At 37.9% G+C, this 24,863-nt stretch overlaps 1 protein-coding gene across 9 annotated transcripts in view; it reads right to left on the bottom strand.

Moving 5' to 3' along the window:
- LOC124774929 (clavesin-2-like) overlaps window positions 1-24,863 on the bottom strand; it is a 253,203-nt gene that overhangs the window by 122,810 nt on the left and 105,530 nt on the right. For all 9 annotated transcript variants that reach the window (XR_007015575.1, XM_047249613.1, XM_047249614.1 and 6 more), the window contains exon 2: window positions 11,934-12,061. Coding sequence is in view for 8 of the 9 variants with exons in the window: in XM_047249613.1 (XP_047105569.1) it covers window positions 11,934-12,051 (118 nt within the window). In the remaining variant the exon portion in view is untranslated. The remainder of the gene's footprint in view (window positions 1-11,933; window positions 12,062-24,863) is intronic.

Raw genomic sequence — 24,863 nt, 5'->3', positions numbered from 1 at the left:
AGAAGTCGTTAATGTGTATAAGAAACAATATTGGGCCCAATACACTTCCCTGTGGGACGCCTATATTCACATTTTCTGGGTCAGACAGGTGTTTTATAAGGGAATTGTTTGAAACTTGTGATATCTCAACTCGTTGAACTCTGTTTTCCAAGTATGATTTGAACCACTTCTTTGTCACACCTCTTATTCCTATTTGCCCGAATTTATGAAGTAAGATTTTGTGGTCAACTGTATCAAAGGCCTTGGACAAGTCTAAAAAGATCCATTATGTGGTAATAATGCTTACCCCAGCTGTCTGTCTCATTTTACATGTTTCCTGAGGCAGTCAAGCTCTTCTCCTATCCTATCTGTAGTTTATAAGTAAATCAGAAACATTCTTTCTTTGACTGTCACTTGATTTGGTACAGCAGCATACTTTAGTATAGGAATATTTTGGAAAAAGTTTCTCCAGTGAATGTTGTTTTCGTTATAAGCAATAGAATCATAAGAGGATGGAATAAAATAAATTGGTACTATGTGTAAAGAATTTCTGTCAAACAAAGAGGTAAGGTAAACTGAAAATGAAAGGTGTCAGCATATGTGGAGGATGATTAACATCTGAAGTAATCATCTCATGGGTGTAGCAGCAGCATCAATATGCAGTATAAACCAATTGGAATACTAGATATTAATATTAACTGTGGTATAATAGAAGTGTTTGTGTTCAGTGCAGTCAGTATATGGAGATAACTATCTATCTGTGTCAAGGTACAGTCTTTTCTAACATTAAGGAATTCCAACTTTAGACATAGTTGCCTGGAGTAATGTGTGGAAAGAATAAGTAAAATCTGTATGTATATCGCCCTTCAGTCTAGAATCTTAAGCAATTTGATGGAAGACAGTGAAGTAATAGTTTTTCTAAGTGATAATTTTGTCTGATCAGTAATGAGGATTAAGTTTGCCTGTTACTATGGAGTGTTTTACAGTAGAATCAATTTTGCATTGGATAAACAGAGCAGGTGTTTATTTATTAGGTAATGAAACAATAATGAAATAATAAAATAATGAATAATGTTAGGGTCTTAATGGTTATGGAGCCTGTCTCTGTAGTACAGATGTTTTTTGAGAATGCACTCTGCTAGCTAACAAGATAAGAAAGGTAAGTAAGAGAATGGAGCTGACATACATGATTAATGAAAAATATGACTGTATACAAACAAATGTGGTGTAACTGTACTGATGAGCTAATTTTTGAACTAGCCAATATTGGGTACTGTGTGTATTGAGCAATTCGTGACACTGCAGCTGGGAATGGCAGATTATCAGAAACATAAAAGTTTTTATGTGGTAGATGTCATATAATGCTGTATTATTGGATCTGTAGGTTATCTGAAAGCTTCTGTTTATGTACTGAGGAATTATGAGCTTAAAGTGGCAATACTGGGATGAAGAAAAGTAATTTTGCTGATTAACTGATAACTGTGGTGCTAGACTAATGTGAATATTCTGACAGGTCAACTATTGGTAACTTTTTTGATTTTGTGAGAATTTAATTTTCGCGTTGAATGAGAGTAGTGCTCAGAGTTAAGTAGAGGAGTGGGGCAATGATTTTGTACAACTTCCATCCCTTTAATTTGGATTTGAGTGGTAATTAAGTTATGTGATGGTGGCTCTATTCTTTTTTTCACACCATAATGGTTAGTAAATCTATGCTACTGTGCATCTTGAGTTTTTGCTATTTTGCAAATGGGAAAGAGACCCAAATCTTTCAAGTTTAACCAGTTTCAGACAGAGTTATGGCCTGTGTAATGTATCTATTTCTGAAACGTTTTAATGTGAAACATTTTTTCTTAGACTTAAGTTAGAAGAAAAGGTAAGTGTACTAAAGTAGGGTGTTTTGTCTAAATTTTTCATGTACTGTGGCGAAGAAAAACCACTTCCATGGGAACTGATAGCAGTGCATTTCCTTACTAATTGCCACTTGGACCTGTTGAAGGCGTGGTCAGCTTGGTGAGAAAATGTGTAAAAGCTCATTGAAAAAGAGTGAAAGTGCTTGTGAAAAATACTAAATACTGAGCAAGTGAAATTTTCTGTCTAAAAAGTGAACTGCAATGGGCATTGTAATTTAACTTTTTGCAATCCGTGAGGATTTATTCTTTTAAGCAAGACAGAACTTGTATAAAGTGATACAGATTTTAGGCTGTAATCTTTGTTTACCCAAAAAGGATCACTTATGATGAAGATGCCTAATTTTTATTAAAAGTATAACTTGTGGATATTTTGTGCAAATGTACAATACACTGTAAATAAAAATTTTGTATGGGGATTTTCACATGGTCAGTTCATATAAGTGGGAATTTGAAAAACATATGCACTGTAGTTTTTGATAAGATTTCTTACATAATATTTTTTTGTGTGTAGATTTTTAACCCACTGTCCAGGGCACATGTGATCATTGAATTGCACAGTTAGCTATTTGCAATATCTATCTGATCAACTCAATGAGGGGGTGATGTGACAAATCAAGCTGGGATATTTTTACTCACTCTCTTGTTATGCCATCTGCCTCCTTAAAATTCATTTTTTCATGTCTGACTAATAGCTATTAACATATGTGAGTATAATCTGCATTTTCATAAAAGAGAAAGGTTGCAAGGTTGGCCCTCAGTCTTAAAGAATTTACCACCGGATCTAATTTTGTTCTTAGTTGTATGTATGTAATTGATTTTAGTTAGTATCTTCCATTATAGAGTGAAATCAGTAATTGTTTCTTAACTTAAATTCTATTATTGACTTATAAACAAATATAAATTCTGTACTAATTATAAATATTTGGGAGATGAAACAATAGCATTCTTGAAGTATTTACTTGGCTCTATTCGAAAACATGTTAGCAAAGCCAGCTCTTAATTAATTCCAAAGTAATTAGCAGTTTTGTCAAAAGTATTGTTTGTGTAACTATATATGTTAATTTCATGATTTAAACAAATAATACGCCTTGTAGAAGGAACTATTAAAAGTAACAAATTTTTTGATGTATTCAGTTAATGTAAAGAGTTAAGTTTTAATTGTAATTTCTGTAAATTAAACATCGAACAGTGTGTAGTTTCAGTGCCTATTATTGTGATGATATATAAGTGTCCAATTTTTGGTCCCAAGACAGTCAGTCCACTGCCGAGTTTCAGACAAGAAACCTGTGGTGGTTAGAACAACAACAATACATCATCTGTGAAATAAGTGGTACACCAATAGGCCATGTGTTAAAGCAATGACAGTGGCTGTTCAATTTATCTGAAAGACTGTGAAATGTGTGGTTATGTTTTTACTGCTCGTAGATGTTCAAAAGTAAACTATTGTAGCAGTATGTTGATGTTTGCCTGCAAACTATTAATGAGGCTTATTGAAAGTTAAACAGTAGTACACTGGCCATATAACTGTGTGTTATTGAGGAGCTGAGAACAGTGAAAGTAAAGAACTATGAAATGCTAATGGGCACCTGTTGAGTACATCATTTAAAGTAGTCAGTGCTGAACTTCCACCCCCATTTTTCAGCCACTATAGCAACACAGTATGTCAACGTTGAGGACAATCAACGATGAAATAAAGCAGGTGAACGTCACAATTTTTTTTTTTTTTTAATGAACTTATGAGATCCTTTTTTTCTTTCCTTGTTACATCACTTTGCCCCACTAGGAAGACAGAAAAGTCCTTTTTGCTCAATGAGGAAATTTTTTCCTGACTCATTGATGTAGCAGCACTGAATTTTGCTCCTGCAATTAAAATTCTGACTGCTTGTCCACCAAAATTCAGTGGCTATACTTCACCCTTGGCTGTCTGCATGCAGCTCAATTTTACACATACTTGCTGTTCAGGGCTTATTGATTTCATGCCTACCTTTGCTGTGCCTGATGTCTTGTTTGGTACTATTTATTTGGCTTTTTCGTCAACATAATTCGATAATGTCTTAGGTGAATAACTTATCAGTGGCAAATTTTTTGAGACCACTTTCACATAATTATGATCTTTTACATAACTGCAGCTACAATATTCCATGTTCTACCTCATTCACAATGTAGTTTTGTTTTCCGCATGATACACTTGAACTGTTAACAACACTATCACAATCTGTAATAGAAAGAACTTGAAAGTGATTCTTGTGCTCTACATTTATGTTCCCTTCACAGTTTCCTATAAGCTGCATTATTTGTCTGCACCTTTTGAACTTTATTTCCATCCAATTCTCTGACAAAGTCAAATTTCCATGCTACAATTTTGTCATGTTCAGTGCATGTTTTTATTCTTTAAGTTTCTTGATATACATCTTCAGTGAACTGATAATAAATGTAAGTAAGACGCATGTGAACTTTGTTATTTTGTCCTTATCGCTGTAACATTTTTTTTCTTTTTATCAGCATAAATGACATTATTTCATGGAGCCACACATCGAATTTTTAATTACAAGCTGCAAATAGAAAATTTTTATTTGGCACAGTAGGAAAGGTAGAAAGATGGTTAGACTATATTAAAAATGTGTTCAATTAAGGTATCCTGTATCCTAAGAAAGAGGACTATATGTTCTGTGTAGTTTTTGTTGTATCACATGTGGCACTATCTCATTTCTGTTACTGGAAATAAAAAAAATGCTTGCTTGCTCTTTGATGTTTACCAGTACCCCTCTTTCATGGTTAAGGCATTCTGTTCTCCTCTTTGTCCTTTATTTATCAACTAGACATATTCATCATCTAATTCCTGCAGGACCTCTTCATATGAAAAAATAATTAAAAAGTAAAAATAAAATGGTCACACTTCTTTCAGCTGAGATTTTACTTGTGGAAATGAGATAAAGTCAAATTAGGGAGTGCTCAAGAACTATGAAAACACCCAGAGGCAAATAGGCAGTATAAATTTTTGATCAGTGTAATGGACCATTCTTGTGTGGAAAGAGCGATCAGTCCAGAGTCAGTCAAGGATGATCTATAGGAGCACCTACTGTACAATGGGGTGAAGCTGAGCAGATTTTTAGGTTTTTAGTAAATTTACCCATTAATTTTGTTTCCATACTTTATGAAACTTTAAATATTTGATCTTCTAACAGTGTGTTGCATTACATTGGGTTCAAATTTTTTGAATATTGTTTATTGTAAGGTACTGTATAAAGAAGTTTGTTAGAGAACATTTTTGTGTTAAAATCAATACCTTTTTCTGAAAATAAGACAATTTTAATACACTACAACATGAAATAAATAATCTTACAAATCTAAATGTAGCTTTGCTGTACTGTTCATTTATAATTTTCACTGATCCGACATTCCTGGGCAGTGATCGGAAGAAAAATCCTCCTCTTCTGATGTATTGATACACATCAATTTTGCATACCATATTAGTGTATAGAACATCTCAGATGTCAGGTACTTGAGGGAAATGGAACACTGTCATTTTTTCCCTTCTCTTTTCCTTAGAGATTTGATACACAGTTTCTTCCAGTTTATCAAAACAGCCCTCCATGTTGCCATGGGTCTGAATACTGCAACATCCAGGGGCTGCGTAAGATGTGTAGAAGATATCTACATCGATCAAGAAAAGTTTTTACAGTCATCACTCTGAAGAGGAAATCCCCTCTCTCCACAGGTCAAAATTCCTACTACTATTAATTTTTCATACTCCTCACTTAAAACCTGCTGATCTCTATGTCTCCCTTTAAATTTTTCATTTGCCCTATCTGCCAGCATAGTTTTTGGAACACCTCAGCTAGTTTTCTGAAGCTTCTACCACCTCTCCTACACTCAACAATAGCATTTTGCATTGCATGTTTATCATATTTTAACAGCACACGCCACCTGCAGCTTTTTCATAGTTTCTGACTTGTCCCCCTTCACCCCTGAAAATGGCAAGTACATGACCAAATTAGTCTCATCAGTACATTAATGACAATAACTTCATGAAACCTTGTATACAACATAACCTCAATACTAAATCTCAGATGATAGGTTAAGCTGAAAATTGTATTAACATTCTTCAAAGTTTAGGAGCAAGATTGTAAACACATATTATAAATTAGCTTTTTCAGTTTGAAAGAAAAAATGCTCTTTGAATTATGTACCAACAAAATTAACTTCAAACACTATGTACCTGCTTTATAAAACTTTGATTCACACAACCAAGTGCAGAGATCACTTTCAGAGTGAGGCACTACATCTACGTCTACACCTACATCTATAATCCGCAAGCCACCTGACAGTGTTTGGCGGAGGGTATCTTGAGTACCTCTATCGGTTCTCCCTTTTATTCCAGTCTCATATTGTTCATGGAAAGAAAGATTGTCAGTATGCCTGTTTGTGGGCGCTAATTTCTCTGATTTTTTACTCATTGTCTCTTTGCGAGACATACATATGAGGGAGCAATATACTGCTTGACTCCTCGGTGAAGGTATGTTCTCGAAACTTCAACAAAAGCCCATACCGAGTTACTGAGCATCTCTCTTGCAGAGTCTTCCACTGGAGTCTATCTATCATCTCTGTAATGCTTTTACGATTGCTAAATGATCCTGTAATGAAGCGCACTGCTCTCCGTTGGATCTTCTCTATCCCTTCTGTCAACCCTATCTGGTACGGAATCCCACACCGGTGAGCAGTATTTCAGTAGTGGGTGAACAAGTGTACTGTAACCTACTTCCTTTGTTTTTGGACTGCATTTCTTTAGGATTCTTCCAACGATTCTCAATCTGGCATCTGCTTTACCAAAGATTAATTTTAAGTGGTCATTCCATTTTAAATCACTCCTAATGCCTACTCCCAGATAATTTATGGAATTAACTGCTTCCAGTTGCTGACCTGCTATATTGTGGCTAAATGATAAAGGATCTTTCTTTCTATGTATTTGCAGCACATTATACTTGTCTACATTGAGATTCAATTGCCATTCCCTGCACCATGCGCCAATTCGTTGCAGATCGTCCTGCATTTCAGTACAATTTTCCATTGTTACAACCTCTCGATATACTACAGCATCATCCGCAAAAAGCCTCAGTGAAGTTCCAATGTTATCCACAAGGTCATTTATATATATTGTGAATAGCAATGGTCCTACAACACTCCCCTGCGGCACACCTGAAATCACTGTTACTTCGGAAGACTTCTCTCCATTGAGAATGACATGCTACATTCTGTTATCTAGGGACTCTTCAATCCAGTCACACAATTGGTAGTCCATATGCTCTTACTTTGTTCATTAAATGACTGTGGGGATCTGTATCAAACACCTTTGGTAGTCAAGAAACACGGCATCCACCTGGGAACTCGTGTCTATGGCCCTCTGAGTTTCGTGGACGAATAGCGCAAGCTGGGTTTCACATGATTGTCTTTTTTGAAACCCATGCTGATTCCTACAGAGTAGATTTCTAGTCTCCAGAAAAGTCATTATACTTGAACATAATGCGTGTTTCAAAATTCTAAAACTGATCGACATTAGAGATATAGGTCTATAGTTCTCCACATCCATTCGATGTCCCTTCTTGCAAATGGGGATGACCTGTGCCCTTTTCCAATCTTTTGGAACGCTACACTCTTCTAGAGGCCTATGGTACAATGCTGCAAGAGGGTGGGGGGCAAGTTCCTTCATGTACTCTGTGTAAAGTTGAACTGGTATCCCATCAGGTCAAGTGGCCTTTCCTCTTTTGAGCGATTTTAATTGTTTTTCTATGCCTCTGTCATCTATTTCAATATCTACCATTCTGTCATCTGTGCGACAATCAGGAGAAGGAACTACAGTGCAATCTTCCTCTGTGAAACAGCTTTGGAAAAAGACATGTAGTATTTCAGCCTTTAGTCTGTCATCATCTGTTTCAGTACCATTTTGGTCGCAGAGTGTCTGGACATTTTGTTTTGATCCACCTACCGCTTTGACATAAGACCAAAATTTCTTAGTATTTTCTGCCAAGTCAGTATATAGAACTTTACTTTCGAATTCATTGACCACCTCTCGCATAGCCCTCCTCGCACTACATTTCGATTTGTGTAATTTTTGTTTGTCTGCAAAGCTTTGGCTATGTTTATGTTTGCTATGAAGTTCCCTTTGCTTCCAAAGCAGTTTTCTAACTCAGTAGTTGTACCACAGTGGCTCTTTCCCATCTCTTATGATCTTGCTTGGCACATACTCATCTAATGCATATTGTACGATGGTTTTGAACTTTGTCCACTGATCCTCAACACTATCTGTACTTGAGATAAAACTTTTGTGTTGTCCCATCAAGTACTCTGAAATCTGCTTTTTGTCACTTTTGCTAAACAGAAAAATCTTCCTACCTTTTTTAATATTTCTATTTATGGCTGAAATCATAAATGCTGTAACCGCTTTATGATCACTGATTCCCTGTTCTGCGTTAACTGTTTCAAATAGTTCGAGTCTGTTTGTCACCAGAAGGTCTAATATGTTATTGCCTCAAGTTGGTTCTCTGTTTAACTGCTCAAGGTAGTTTTCAGATAATGCATTTAAAAAAATTTCACTGGATTCTTTGTCCCTGCCCTATATCTGGTAAATTAAAATCTCCATCCAGAACTATAACATGGTCGGGAAATCTACTCAAAATATTTTCCAAATTTTCCTTCAAGTGTTCTGCCACAACAGCTGCTGAGTCAGGGGGCCAATAGAAACATCCAATTACCACGTTTTAACCGTGACCTTCACCCAAATTATTTCATATTTCAGATCTCCGTCAATTTCCTTCAATACTATTGCACTTTTTATCACTATAAACACGCCTCCCCCTTCACTGTCCAGCTGTCTCCGCGGTATGCATTCCAATCTGAGTTTAGAATTTCATTACTGTTTACATCTGGTTTCAGCCAACTTTCTGTCCCTAGTACTATATGAGCATTGTGACTATTTATTAATGAGAGCAGTTCTGGGACCTTTCTATAGATGCTCCTACAGTTTACTATTACCACATTAATATTGTCATTCCCTGTTGCGTTTTGCCTACTGCTACCTTGTCGCGTTTCAGGAGGCACCTTGTTGAGCCTAGGGATGGAATTCTCTTACCTAAAAAACCCACATGTGCACTCCACACATACTCTGCTACCCTTGTAGACACTTCCTGCATGTAGTGCACGCCTGACCTATTCAGGGGGACCCTACATTTCTCCACCTGATAGCAGAGGTCAAGAAATTTGCACCTCAGATCTCCGCAGAATTGTCTGAGCCTCTGGTTTAAGCCTTCCACTCGGCTCAAAACCAGAGGACTGCGATCGGTTCTGGGAACAACACTACATATAGTTAGCTCAGATTCCACCCTGTGAGAGAGGCTTTCTGACTTCACCAACTCCGCCAACCGCCTGTATGAACAGAGGATCACCTCTGAACCCAGACGGCAGGAGTCATTGGTGCCGACATGAGCAACAATTTGCAGTCGGGTGCACCCAGTGCTCTCTATCGCCACCGGCAGGGCCTCCTCCACATCTTGGATGAGACCCTCCCAGCAAGGAGACAGAGGTTCTTCTTCACTGACCTTTCCACTACTTCCCTAAGGGGTTCCATCACCCACCTAACATTGGAGCTCCCAATCACTAATAAACCCCTCTCACCATGTGCCTGCTCAGACCTTGCTGAAGGAGCAGCCACAGTTCACTCACAGGCAGAGTGGGTGATGCCACACGACCAGCCTTCACATTGACCCTCCATGCGACGCGAATGCCATTGAACCTGCCACTCCCCTTGGGGATGGGGTGGCCAATCCTTGTCTCAACAGCAAGAACCGTGGGTGAAGCATGTAACAGCTGGGGTGTACCATGTGACGCACCAGACTCCCCACTGCTGTTACACTCCGAGGCTGCAGCCTGAAGATGGCTGACCACGGCCATCAGTAAATTCAGTTGTTTGCAAAAAGTGGCCAGCTCCTCCTGCGTCCATATGCAGCAGTCACACATCCTATCCATCCTAAGAAATCAACAATTTACTGTACAGAGTTAAGTAATCAACTTTTAACTAGACTGCTAATTCACTAAAGGCGGCTGATAGCTGACTAAACTGTGGTGACTAGACACTTCTTGATGGAAACAATGAAAATAAGCACTACCTGTCTCTGGACTGTATTCAAAACAAACACGAAATCTATGGAACACTATTACTAGTACCCAAAAATTAAAACTTCCTAAAAGCAAAAACACATGGAAAAAGAAGTGGCAAGTAAGAAAAACACAGTTAATACTTAAATTTACATAGCTTGCTGCACAGGAGATGAGAAGCAGACAGCAGTTACGATGACACTGGCAGAGATGGCACTATAGCCCGACTTTCTAGATGTCAGCACCAAGAAAACAGCAAAGGTAATGTAATGTTCTACATCACCCCTGCATGTCCCATTTCACCCCATTCTATGGTATGTGACCTCAGGTATGAAATATTACATCTGCCATTTTCCTGCAATAGAGCTGAGCACTAAGGGAAACAGCCAATATTCTCATTTTTGTCATACTGAATGAGATGACTTAATGATTAAAGCAATGGATTCATGTGTTTTCCCTAATTCTGATGTGTTAGCAGTTTCCCACTGAAAATGCTTCCTTGTGATACCTCTACTTCTGCATACTATCTTATATGAGATACTCTAAACAGCTGTATGAACCAAAATTTCCCCCAATCAAGTCTTAGTAAGATAATGTCATCTCCCTCTCCCATTACTTTGTGCAAGGTATATGACTTCCCTATGCAGTGTAGATTGTCTAAATGATTCTGCAATTGCTGTAGCTAATAGTGGTAGTGTGTAAAAATATATGACTATCAGTCTGAGTTGCATGTGGACAATTCCTCAGTATCTTCAAATCTTCAACAAACCGATTAAATTTGCACTTGCTCAGATCTTTCTGCTTCTCTAGGACTTCATCTTTTGACAGCAGAATAAAACTTGTAGGATGATTACAGCAGGTTTAAAATAAACTGAACTCATTTCCGATCTTGTTGATGCACATGATGTTTTTAAATTCCCTTATGAACTTATAGATCACATATATGGCTTTGGTAGATACAGGTGTGAAAAGGAACCCATGTCTGGAGATGAATCATTTCATGTTACAGACATGCAAAATAATGTTCTTCACTTTCTTGTGTTATTTTCTGTGTGGACGAATTATGTAAATCTACTGTCCTTTTCATTGCTTCAACATATATAGCCAACTGATATGGTAACAAAATTCAGAGCTGAGGTACATATGAAACATGTTGTATTCACATGTCACAATACACATTTTACATCTACTTCCACTGACAGGTCTCCATCCTATCAGACTACTATAACACTTCTTATCAATGGACGGTATTACCACACTAGTTGAATGTTTGCAAATGTAGCAAGTGCCAGAATCACAGTTCTAGGTACATTGTTATCACTTTTTTATCCAGTAAACATTGGAGAGTTGAATACATTGTTTTATATATTCATTCTAGAGGGTACATACCTATAAAAGATGTAGGTCTCAAGACAAGGGATCAACTATTAGCTACCTAGCCCATGTACTAGTCCCAGAAGACTGAAGGAGGAATTTCCAAACACTCTCTAGTTTGAAGCAATTTGGCTGGAGAAGTCAGGCCTAGGATATGGTGCATACTTGGAAAGGTATAACTACAAACAAAATCTGATTGTAATGCATCCACCTGAAATATCACACAGTTAATCTTTTGTGATATGGTATTCTTCATTACCTATAGCCAGAGACACACACAAATCACTTTCAGTCAATAAATTTCCTCTGATCACAAACAACATTTCTATGTCCCTTGCTCATAAACTAAGACTATTATCTTTAGCACATTTGAATCACCTGCTGGCTGCTGAGAATGTCTTCACAAATTACACTGGTCAACATAAATTATGCTAGTTTGTTTGTTTGCAAATATGTTTTTAAATAAAACTACTCTTCTACTAACTCCTGCAAAGTTAAACTAATAAAAAATCAGAAGCATACCTCGAAGAAGGTTCTTCAGAGCTGAAATATTGTCCACAACTTTGTCAGGATCTTCCAGTACTTCATTTTGGGCACGTAACTTCCAGTTATTGTCTAGATATGCATAAGCAGAGGACATTTTCTTTTCCCTGAAAAGTAAAATGAGATAATACAGAACTACAGTCAAAATATATATAACGATAATTGGTGAAACACAGTAGGCCTCCTCAAGAAGGAGATATGAAGGTATGTGAAAACTGAAACTGAAAAGCTGATTCACAGATCTCCAGCATGCCTGAGATGAACTAAGACCAGAACTTTATCATACATACTGTATGATAAGGTATCTGCATTACCATTTGGATTATTTGATGTGGTTGTTCCATGCATGCATACTTAACTGTATTAATTCATTACAAAGATGGATGGTTTGAGAATGAACACAAGTGCAAAACTAGTCACCATCAATAAATAAAGGAGACTTCCTAATGCAACTTATGATGGTGCATGACCCATTTATTTCAGAATATCTGGTGGTTTTATACTTTGAAACAAGTAATTTCACATATAGTCAATTTCAATTTGGAGGAATGCCTTACTTCAACCACATAGGCTCTATTAGATAGGCAAAATATAATAATAATTTATGTAGGGCTGATGTCTTGGATGGGAAAGAAAAATATCACCCTGATGGAGGACCTAAAGAGGTCTCTGGAGTCCTGCAATTCTTTTTTGATGTGCACGTTCTGTCCCACAAATAAAAGAATATAAGTGAATTTTTCAGTGTATCTCAGTTTCCCTCACTAACCTAGGAACTGTCACATATACAGGGTGGAGAAAAATTGTGTCATGAAATTTTTAACCCTGGATAGCTGATGCCAGTAGAAACCAAAATTACTAATGTTGTGTAAGTCGACAATGCACCATTTTTAAACCATGGAAACTTGGTGCTATGCGCTCCGTTTAGCCATGGGATTGCCCTGTTGCCATTTGTCGGTTGACAGGCAGGGTTATGGTTGTCTGTTCACACATACATACATCCCTCGCCTCATCACTGCCCCAACGTGATATGCACACAGGTCTTGCTGTTTGTCTCCACCTCTCGTCAGAGGCATTCACACATAAGCTTCGCTTCAGAGCACACACTTCACCTGCAATTTAGTCATTAAGTAATCATGGTGGCACAGTATTTGTTTTAATAACAATGAGATATTGTTTTTGTTTATGGATTAGCCAATGGTAATGGATACGAAACTCGATGGTTGTATGAGGAACAGTACCCAGCAAGACGCTACCCACACTCGCAAATATTTACAGCAATTCACCGCTGACTTGGTGAAACAGGCTTGTTAGCGGGATTTCATGGTGAAGCTGGAACTTGTCAAACACAATGGGATGCTGCATTTGAAGAGACTGTTCTAGAGCACTTCAAGGAAGCACCTACGACAAGTACTTGAGCAGTTGGACATGATATGGGGGTCACTCATCAGTTAGTCTAGAGGTTTTGAGGGATGACAGCCAGCATCCACTTAGTTTCCAACCTGTCCAAGATCTAAATCCTGTGGTGGACTATGAACACAGGTTAGGGTTTTGCCGGTGATTTCTGCAGCATGTTGCACAAGATCCAAACTTCCCCACCACTGTGTTGTTTACCAGTGAGTGCACTTTCCATCAGGATGGCCTCTACAAGACTCGAAATGTTCTTTACTGGACAAGGGGAAATCCTCACATCACGTATGTCCATGGAGACCAGGAACAATTTTCACTAAACATTTGAACAGGTATTGTGGGTGACCATCTGATTGTGCCGGTCCATCTACCTCCTCAACTTACCGAGGCAAATTACCTTCACTTTTTGCAAGAAACTCTACCCAGACTGCTGGAAGATGTTCTCCTGGACATACAGCTATGCATGTGGTTGCAGCATGATGGGATGCCCACAAATAACAGTTGTGCTGTGCTTGGATATTTAAATGAACTCTTCGATGGCCAGATAATTGGCAGAGCTGCTTGTAGGACATGGCCCGTGCAATTACCAGGTCGCACGCCACTGGACTTTTTCCTGTGGGGATTCTTCAAGGTTCTAGTTCACCCACCCAGATGCAAACCACCAAGAAATGAAGAGGAATTAATGGATTGCATTCAACATGCCACATCAGGCAATGTCAGGAATCTTTGAAAGAGTTTGGCAAAACACCATTCAACATTACCAAGCTTGTGCCATGTCAGAGGGTTGCCAGTTCAAGCACCTGCTTTAAGTAAACAATGTCCTAGCTATGGAAAAGGCCCTTTCCAGGGCTGACACAATTTGTAAAAGACTTTTGGAATGAAGTAACAGCTGTTGACGGGTTTGTTCCTGGTACATCTTAGCATGAAACTACAATGGATGTATAGGGACCCCGGCAGATTCACCCCCAGAGTGGCACGCTGCCACCGAGTGTGTGGGCTGCCTTGGATATATCACGATCTCTGGACAGCAAAGCATTGATGGTCATGCGTTGTCCAGAGCATCCAGCTACAGGGCTATCCTGTGGCCAATCAGGGCAAGTGGCCCGAAGATTCCATAGTTTAAAAATTGTGCATTGTCAGCCTACACAACACTAGTAAGTTTGGTTCCTTCTGGCATCAGATATCCATGGTTAAAATTTCGTGTCACAATTTTTCTTCACCCTTTATAGTTCTTACTACAGTTACCATTGCCCTTTTGTTACCTTTAATATTCAAGTCCCCAACTGACTATTCAGTTTTCCACATTTCTTAAATCACTTCTGATAAATGCCTGAATGATTCCTGTGAGTATATCTTGAATGACTTCATTTCCCACCCTTCTGCAGCTGAACAAATATTCTATCTACATGATCATGCTATCAATGAGAGCCTAACCTTCTTTAATTGATTGCACTTTGGTGTAGTTAATACATGAATAGATCCTCAATTTGCTTTCACCACTGATGGTGGATATCTTTTCATAATGGTTCAAAGTTGTCTTCATTCACCGTGTTAAAATAAAATTAGCCATAATGAATGATACAGGATATGAGTGGTATACATTACACCTAAATATGAAGTTGAGGAACTAGCCATAATGTAACAGAACAAGACACAGGGCTTAAAGAGGAGAGAATGTTTGATATAATAATGTTCTTAGAATTTCCAAGAGAACTGAATGATTCGAGAACAAAAAAGCCACTGGAATTACATCACCATCAGACATACAAGGGTTGGAACTTTAATAGTGGCAACTATTTATCCACAGCTCGTACAAAACAGGCACATGTTTCAAAGTTTTACTTAACTTCAAAATAGTCACCAGCATTGTGTATAACCTGTTTCCAGCAATGTGGAAGTTGTAGGATACTCTTAACAGTGCCAGTTGTGCTGACAGTTCGAGTGGCGCAGTCTATTGTGTGATGAATTTGTAGCAGTCCTGAAGTGAATGCCGTGGAGTGTTTCCTTTAGTTAAGAAATCAAGTTGAACTCATGAGGGCTTAAGTCAGGGGAGTGTAGTAGGTGATATAGCATCAGTGAAACAAATCATTAACAGCTTGCACTGTACGTGGTTGAGCATTGTCCTGCAAAATGATGGTCAGGTTCTGCAGAAAATGTTATCACTTCTGTCTCTAAGCTGGTCATAGGTTGTGTTAAAAAAATGAACGTCATAGAGACAGAAGTGATGACACTTCCTGCAGCACCTGACCATCATTTTGTAGGACAATGCTCAAGCACATAAAATGCAAGCTGTTACTGATTTGTTTGACTGATGCGGCTGCTAAGTGCTATACCACCTACTTTATTCCCCTGACTTAAGTCCTCATAAGTTCAACATGATTTCTAAATTGAGGGAAACACTTCATGGCATTCACTTCAAAACTGCTACAAATTTGTTGGGCAATAGACCACACAGCTCAAACTGTATACACAACTGGCAGTGCTAAGAGTATCCTACGACTTCCACATTACTGGCAGCGAGTTATACACAATGCTGGTGACTACTTTGAAGGTCAGTAAAGTTTTGAAACACATATCTATTTTGTACGAGCTGTAAATAAATAGTTGCCACTATTAAAGTTCCAACCCTCGTATATTACCAAGATCAGTTGAAAGTATAAGAGCTAGGAAAGTACTTGATCTGTTAGCCAAAATCTGTGAGAACCTTTAAAACTTATTATTGAACTCTTTTACTGCACCAGTAGCAGATATTAACATTTTTAAAGAACAACATGGAAAAGATAGAAAGTGCCACAAAAAATGTAAGCAGAGTAATGTACTGAATATTGCCTAAGTGTGTGGGACCCACACCAAACAGGACTAACAGGGGATATTGAACCTATACAGGCAAGGGCAGCATGATATCTCACAGGTTTGTTTGACCCATGGGAGAATGTCACAGAAATACTGGGGAAACTGAAGTGGCAGAGCAGAGTCTATCCCGAGAATGCCTACTAACAATGTCTGAAGAACTGGTTTTAAATGAGAGCTCTAAGAATATGCTGTAACCCCCTACATATCACTCACATAGGAACTGTGAGGACTAAATTACAATAACTACAGCATTAAAATGATCATTCTTCCTGCACGCCATACATGAATGGAATGGGAAGAAACCTTAACAACATGACGTACCCTCTGTCATGCACTTTATGGTGGTTTGCAGAGTATGGATGTAAATGTAGACATAGATGTTGTCGTTGTGGTCTTCAGTCCAGAGACTGGTTTGATGCAGCTCTCCATGCTACTTTATCCTGTGCAAGCTTCTTCATCTCCCAGTACCTACTGCTACCTACATCGTAGAAGTAGATATAGCTGCAGATTCATAATATTTTCAATTTCAAAAGAAGAGTGCACCACATAAAAAATGAATTCCATAATTTACAAATGGAATAAGAAAATATATTAAACTTCTACTGCAGGGCTGGCAAGAAGTAAAGGTCTGATATCTCTCCCGAGATACAACACTCTCCCCCATAATTGAAAGTTTCATTAGACATTCCTGTTACAGAGCCCAACCTTTCTACACTCAGGCATCCCTGGCGATGTTAAGGATGCTGTGCTGTTCCACAACTATCTCTGTCTAATCAGACAAGTTATGTATTTTATAGTGACAGTGACACCCATTCAGTGCCTTAGCAGATTATAGTGTTGCACTTCATCCAGTCTGTTCCATATATCACATAGGCGAGAGGACAGCTTCTGTTCACTTAATAATTAAATAACAGTTCTCAGTAATGACTCTTATCCTATTCCTAGAGAAATGACAATCTGCTAATGATGGCCTCATCAGAGCTAGTTTGAGTGCAGCTTACATTCAAATTGCTGAGAATGTATTATATGTGCATGTTGCTTTGAAAGTAGATCAGCCAAAAAGAGCCTTAAATGTTTAGGTAAGTTTAAAGTGAAAAGGATGGAAATGAGTTTTCAAAGTTCTCTTTGTTGTCAAATATCTTGTCTCCACACCCACTTAATACTATGAAGAGTTTTCCAAATCTAAGATGCCATCTGCTGATTTAATTTTATTGGTGACAGAACAAATCATAAACTGTGACACTTGTATACCAAGAAATTCTTGTGCTCATTATCTCTTTGTGTCTATGGTGGCATGGATGAAATTATTTGCTCATTATGTGGATTCTTAAATTACATTTAATATTACATATCTATTTTAGCATCATTCATCAGCTGTAAATTATTTTTTCTTCTTCAAGAAAAACAATCACTTTTCTCTTTTCTGCCACTATTTAAGGCTGTGAGAACCTGTTTTTTAAGATAAAGAGATGTTACCAACTTTATGCCATAACACTCAGTTCTCCTGAGACTCTGTTTGTGTATGATTCCGCTCATAAATTATGCACTTCACATATTTCTCTGATACTGTGGACTACATTTTAATCATAGCTGAGTAAATTATCCATGTGTTAGTTATTTCAGTCTCCTAGTGTCAAATGTCAATGCCTTGGAATAAGTTAATAATATCACTGACTACGTACATTGACGTGGAAAACTTAAGAATGAAAGTCACTTTTCCATGACATGCCATTGCCAAGTAACATAGCTTGATGAAACTTGGGCTATATTTAGAAATAATTGTTACAGCATGGCACAGAAGGTATCTGAAAGAAATGTGGAAAGAGACAAACAGAAATGACACTTTTATTCAAAAACAATAATTACACTGAAGTCAATAAAGTTTATAGTGATCCCCTTGACATTATAAAAGGTGGGATACGGTTGTTAATAGGGTGTGTAATCACTATAGACGGCAGAGCATGTTCTGCAATATGCTCCCATTATGGCGAAAATATTGGTAGGGAGTTCTCATCATAGGGCTTCCCATTCCTCCATCGTCATCACTGTCAGCAGCTAGGTAGTCACTGGTGTGTGTGGATGTGCTGCAATACATCTCCCAATGAATCCCATATGTGCTCAGCGAAATTCAAATTTGAGGAACCAGGAGGCCAGTCCACAAGAGTTCCTCCAGCTGTGCAGTTTGATGTGGTTACTTATTGTGATCCATAAAAGTGAGGTCACAGCTGAATGCATCCCTAAAAAGTTGAACATGAGGAAGGTGTACAGTTTCACAATAACACTCAATCAATCAATCAAATTTTATCGTCGTTCAGCTCATAAAGCAATAGACAACATCAAGATAACTTACATTTTTAACATTAATTACCAAATACAATTTAGTTTGGATTACATAAGGCCATCCGCTAGATACAGTGTTGAAAGACAGTATTTTCAGTTTCAAAAAATTCGTCTACTGTGTACAAAGGATTATTTACTAGTATTCTGTACAACTTAGCTTAGAAGGTATTGACAGGTAACTCTTTTAAATCTATACTTAACTCATTGTACAACTTAAGTCCAAGAACTAAATATGAATTCTGTGACTTGGATAGTCTTTGATATGGTACATCTAAACATGATTTGTTCCTGGTGTTATGGCTACGTACATCCCTTCTTAATGATATATTTGAAATATTGTTCCTAACATACAATAGAACATTATAGATGTACAAGTTTATTACCACCAGGCATTGCAATTTAACAAACAAGGGTTTACAGTGTTCTAAAATATCTGAGTCGGTTATTATTCTTACTATTTTTTATTTTTATTTTTTTTTTGTAAAAGTAGAATGCCCTTTACGTGACTGCTATTGCACCACAATAAGATTCCATATGGTATGATACTTTGAAAGAAAGCAAAATATGCTGATCTTATATAACTATTAGGGACATATCTTTTTAAGTTTCTAATTAAATAGATAACTCTTGAGAGTCTGGCAGATAAATGTTCGACGTGTGGTTCCCATGTCAACTTGTTGTCTACTGTAACACCTATAAATTATATACTTTCTAAGTCATGATTCTCTCTTAAGCTAAAGGAAAGTGCCTGGGTCTTACTTTCATTTAGTAGAAAACCGTTCGCTCTAAACCATAATGAACTCTGAGCGAGGGTATCTTTAACTACATTTTTTAGTGTGTTTAAATCTGAGCTTTTATTTTAAAAAGTTGTGTCATCGGCATACATTATTGTGTGAGGGTTTACAAAAGATGGTAGGTCATTAATCATAAGTAAAAACAATAGAGGTCCAAGTACTGAGCCCTGTGGCACGCCAGACCTAACATTAATCAGATATGACTTCTCCCTGTTAATGCATACAACTTGTTGGCGGTTCTCAAGGAAGGATTTAATTATATTTATGCTGCTGTTAGCAAAACCATAATAGGATAGCTTATTCAGTAAAGTATCATGGTCCACACAGTCAAACGCTCTGCTCAGATCACAAAATGTAGCCTGAGCAAATCCCCTAGCCTCAAACACACCCAGAACAAATTTTACAACAGAATCCATAGCATCTGTTGTGGATTTACCTTTCATGAATCCATATTGTTTGTCACTTATTAAGTTTAAGTTATCTAAATACGTGCTAACTTGATTATACATAATTGTTTCGAGAATTTTTGAGAAAACACGAGTTAACGATATTGGTCTGTAACTAGCAGGACAGTTCTTATCACCTTTCTTATATACTGGGACCACTCTAGATATTTTTAGTACATCAGGAAACTTGTTTTCAGCTAGACATTTATTTACACAGTAGGTTAAGGGATCAATTATGCAGTCAATAATATCTTTCAATAAGTTACATGATAAATCATAGTAATCAACGCTATCTGAGGCTTTGAAATTTTTAACTATTTTCAGAATTGTATTGGTACACACCTCTGTGAAGTTGAAAATGCTCTGGCGGGGCCTTTGAAAATAGTTATCGATGAAGTTAAGGGCATTTTCTGGAGGTTTGTCTATTGAGCTGCATATTTCTTCAATAGATTGGACGCAGAATTTATTGAATTCATCTGGGGATATGGCATAACGTCTTTTCCTTTAGTGTGTGCCACAGAGTTAATTATACTCCAGGCTTTTTTGCATTTATTTCTAGATTTTTCAATGAGGGCTGTATTATATAGCCTGTCTATAATTACGCTTAGCTCTGGAATATAATTCTTTATGTAGTTCATATTTTCTGTTCTTGTACATATCAGAATAGAGCATAATAGTGTTTTTCATTTGCCCTAACTGTGGAGTATACCATTCCCTGTTTTTCCTTCTCTTGTAACAACTACTATCCATAATATTTAGAGCACATTTTCTCAAAGTAATATTATTTTCAAATGTATTTAAAAATGTAGAGGAAAACTCAGTAAAAACAATGTCAGAGGAACAATGTTGTAGTCTACTAAATAGGGCATCCCAACTGATACAGGTGAGGGCAAGTCTAAATGTATCTATCCTCTCTTTGTTCTTAGGTCTCATGGTACAGTTTTAGCTTTTGGGCTGGAACAATCTGGAGTTACATTGCTAAGGCTAATATATACTGTATTATGGTCTGAGAAATGAAAACTAACTACATCTGAAGACATATGAGTTCTATTAATATTTGTAAGTATATTATCAAGACAAGCAAGGTCCGTGGTAGGTTAAATTGCCTAAGTACATTCTTGAAATCTGCCACAGTTTTTTTGTCCTGCAGAATATCAAAACTTGAGTTGATGTCCCCTCCAATGACAATAGTATATTGTTCCCATTTTGGTGTACAGAGGGACTTTAATAGGTCGTTAAATTTCTCAAGAAAGATACTGGGGTCTCCACTAGCTGACCTGTAGACTACTACTACTAATATTTTAAGGCACTCAATTACTATAACTGATGTTTCAAAGTGCAGTTCCTCAAAGGGAGTGTTGAGATCTAGCTTACTATACTTTTGTGTAGGCGGTGCTTTTACATATATTGCTACTCCACCATTCAAGTGGTGTTTCCTACTATAGCAATTAACTAAAGTATAATCATCCAGTACTTTTTAACCTAGTTCTTCCTCTTTGCACCAGTGTTCACTTATACATAAGATATCAAACACGTTTTCATTGGAAAATTCATTAACAATTAGGTTCTTATCTGTCATACCCTGTATATTGAGGAAACCTATTTTAAACTACCCTTTTTGCTTCGCTTCATTTACATGTTTACCTGACTGACTTAACATACTGTTACCATAAAGCAGATGACCAGGTTGTAACCTAATGGTGCTGGAGTATCTAACCTGGTCTAGCACTGTAAGTTTTTTGACATCTCAGTTGAAACACAGCTCAACTTATCTAATACTATCCTGATAACTGGTGAGTACACTGTGTTCAAAGATTTGGTGGTCAATACATCCATGATGCCTCTCAAACAATAACATCTGGACCAGCGGAATGATTATGTTTGACAAAGTTCCTGGATGCACTAAGAACCCTCACATGGAAAGACATGCTGGTCGATGAATGGAATGTCCTATCACAAGAATTCCTTACCAACCTTGTGGTCAGCATGGAAACACAAAGGAGAACATGCAGTGTTGTCTGTGGTTATCACTCGTCCTTGTAAAAACCATGCTCAGCCATTCATAATGTTCAGAGCACCATCATAAATCATGGTGACTTCATTACAATTATTGTCTCTGAAAAACAGTGTAATTTCTGTTCATCTCATTGCACACTTCTTTCAGTGGCATTATGTAGCAGTCGTTTCTGTGTATGGCCCAAGTTTCATCAAGATCAAGTTATGTTACTTGGCAATGTGAAAGTTACTTTCTTCCATAAGTTTTACACACCTGTGTACTTCACACTCTACGAGGTGCATTCAAATTCTAAGGCCTCCGATTTTTTTTTCTAATTAACTACTCACCCGAAATCGATGAAACTGGCGTTACTTCTCGACGTAATTGCCCTGCAGACGTACACATTTTTCACAATGCTGACGCCATGATTCCATGGCAGCGGCGAAGGCTTCTTTAGGAGTCTGTTTTGACCACTGGAAAATCGCTGAGGCAATAGCAGCACGGCTGGTGAATGTGCGGCCACGGAGAGTGTCTTTCATTGTTGGAAAAAGCCAAAAGTCACTAGGAGCCAGGTCAGGTGAGTAGGGAGCATGAGGAATCACTTCAAAGTTGTTATCACAAACAAACTGTTGCGTAACGTTAGCTCGATGTGCGGGTGCATTGTCTTGGTGAAACAGCACACGCGCAGCCCTTCTTGGACGTTTTTGCTACAGTGCAGGAAGGAATTTGTTCTTCAAAACATTTTTGTAGGATGCACCTGTTACTGTAGTGCCCTTTGGAACGCAATGGGTAAGGATTACGCCCTCGCTGTCCCAGAACATGGACACCATCATTTTTTCAGCACTGGCGGTTACCAAAAATTTTTTTGGTGGTGGTGAATCTGTGTGCTTCCATTGAGCTGACTGGCGCTTTGTTTCTGGATTGAAAAATGGCATCCACGTCTCATCCATTGTCACAACCGACGAAAAGAAAGTCCCATTCATGCTGCCATTGTGCGTCAACATTGCTTGGCAACATGCCACACCGGCAGCCATGTGGTCGTCCGTCAGCATTCGTGGCACCCACCTGGTTGACACTTTTCGCATTTTCAGGTCGTCATGCAGGATTGTGTGCACAGAACCCACAGAAATGCCAACTCTGGAGGCGATCTGTTCAACAGTCATTCGGCGATCCCCCAAAACAATTCTCTCCACTTTCTCAATCATGTCGTCAGACCGGCTTGTGCGAGCCCGAGGTTGTTTCGGTCTGTTGTCACACGATGTTCTGCCTTCATTAAACTGTCGCACCCACGAACGCACTTTCGACACATCCATAACTCCATCACCACATGTCTCCTTCAACTGTCGATGAATTTCAATTGGTTTCACACCTCACAAATTCAGAAAACGAATGATTGCACGCTGTTCAAGTAAGGAAAACGTCGCCATTTTAAGTATTTAAAACAGTTCTCATTCTCGCCGCTGGCGGTAAAATTCCATCTGCCGTACGGTGCTGCCATCTCTGGGGCGTATTGACAATGAACGCAGCCTCATTTTAAAACAATGCGCATGTTTCTATCTCTTTCCAGTCTGGAGAAAAAAAATTGGAGGCCTTAGAACTTGAATGCACCTCGTACTTCACTACTGTCTCCATAATACAGTCACACCCTATGCAAGGAAAAATACAAACTCAGTTACACGGTTTCATTCATTGTCATAAAAACAGTCTTTATTCCTATTTCTGTAGCACAAATTTGCAGTTAACTAAGATTTGATGTTGTTTCTATAGCAGCCTTATATGTATTCTCCATATAATCATATGTGTGCACTCATTAAAAGTGTAGCTGTAAGCATTCAACGTCATCTCATCAGTAACCCCAATCAACATAGCTACAGAAGCACTTATGCTACATAAAAACCTGTAGTGTGACTAAATGCAATGTGTAAACGAATGATGGATATTTCATTAAGACATGAATGTGGTCAGTACATGTTATTAACATTAACCCCAGTTTGGAAAAAACAGCAGGTGTATTTTGACTGTGAATTTTCCTACATGTCATTAATTTGTTTACAGATTCATTAAAATGATGGTGGTATAAATTCCTCAGAGCATTTTTAATAATCCAATAACATAGAGGATACATTGGAACAACTACAGACTTGTATCTGTATTATTATATTTGGCACACTCAGAAAACTTTCAAATTTACATTTTTAAATAAGAGGCACTGCAGATTATCTTCCTGTAGGCACTATGTTTTGCAGGATCCCTCATATTTCAGCTACTGTAGTTGTTCATCAATTGCTGTGAGCAAAATATATTTTGAAAGCATCTCTTAAGAAGTTTTTAAATATTGAAGATGGAAGTACAGAAATAGAGGAACAGTATAAATATCAGAACACAGAGCCCTTCAGTTTCACTGCCAACAAGGAAAGACACAGCATATGTGATCAAAATACTAAACAACAATGAAACACCAGGGAGAGATGAATAACAGCTGAACTATTTAAAAATGGAGGAGATACAATTGTGAAACAAATGAGGTGGATGCCCCTGTCATGGCCATGTTACTGGTGTGGCCACCCACTGAATGTGAGTCAGCTAAGCAAAATATCTGCTAGATTGCAACAGTGACCAGTGAGAGAGCCGGCTAGTGTGTCATTTGTTCAATTCCCATCCATGCAGGTTGCCTGTTTTGTGTTTTTCATGTAACGTCTCCTTGCTTTTCACCAGTAAGTCTCCATTATTTTATGCATGTTTTCTGAAGACTTTTTCCATGGAAACCATCTGTTTGATTGCTTTTTCTTTGATGGTGTATCTTTTACAAGTTGTTCACAATCAAACAACGTAAAAGTTGACTTCTATCTGATATGACCACCAGGAGGTCATATCAACCAGCCATTTCGAGTGAGGTCTGCTTGCTGGATCAGCAGCTGAAACGACTCAGAAAGGGAGCACGACAGCTAACACTTTTAATTATTTTTGCAACATTTTGCCAGGTTTAAATCCAGCTGAACATGCTTTCTGATTTTTGATGGAGCCAGAGCACACCTGGATTATAAAATCTGTGATGAATTGAAAAGTGTGACAA

This window comes from Schistocerca piceifrons, chromosome 2, assembly GCF_021461385.2.
Source record: "Schistocerca piceifrons isolate TAMUIC-IGC-003096 chromosome 2, iqSchPice1.1, whole genome shotgun sequence".
Classification (NCBI taxonomy): domain Eukaryota; kingdom Metazoa; phylum Arthropoda; class Insecta; order Orthoptera; family Acrididae; genus Schistocerca; species Schistocerca piceifrons.
Note: the sequence above shows the minus strand (reverse complement) of the source record. Positions and strands in the feature narration are given on the sequence as shown.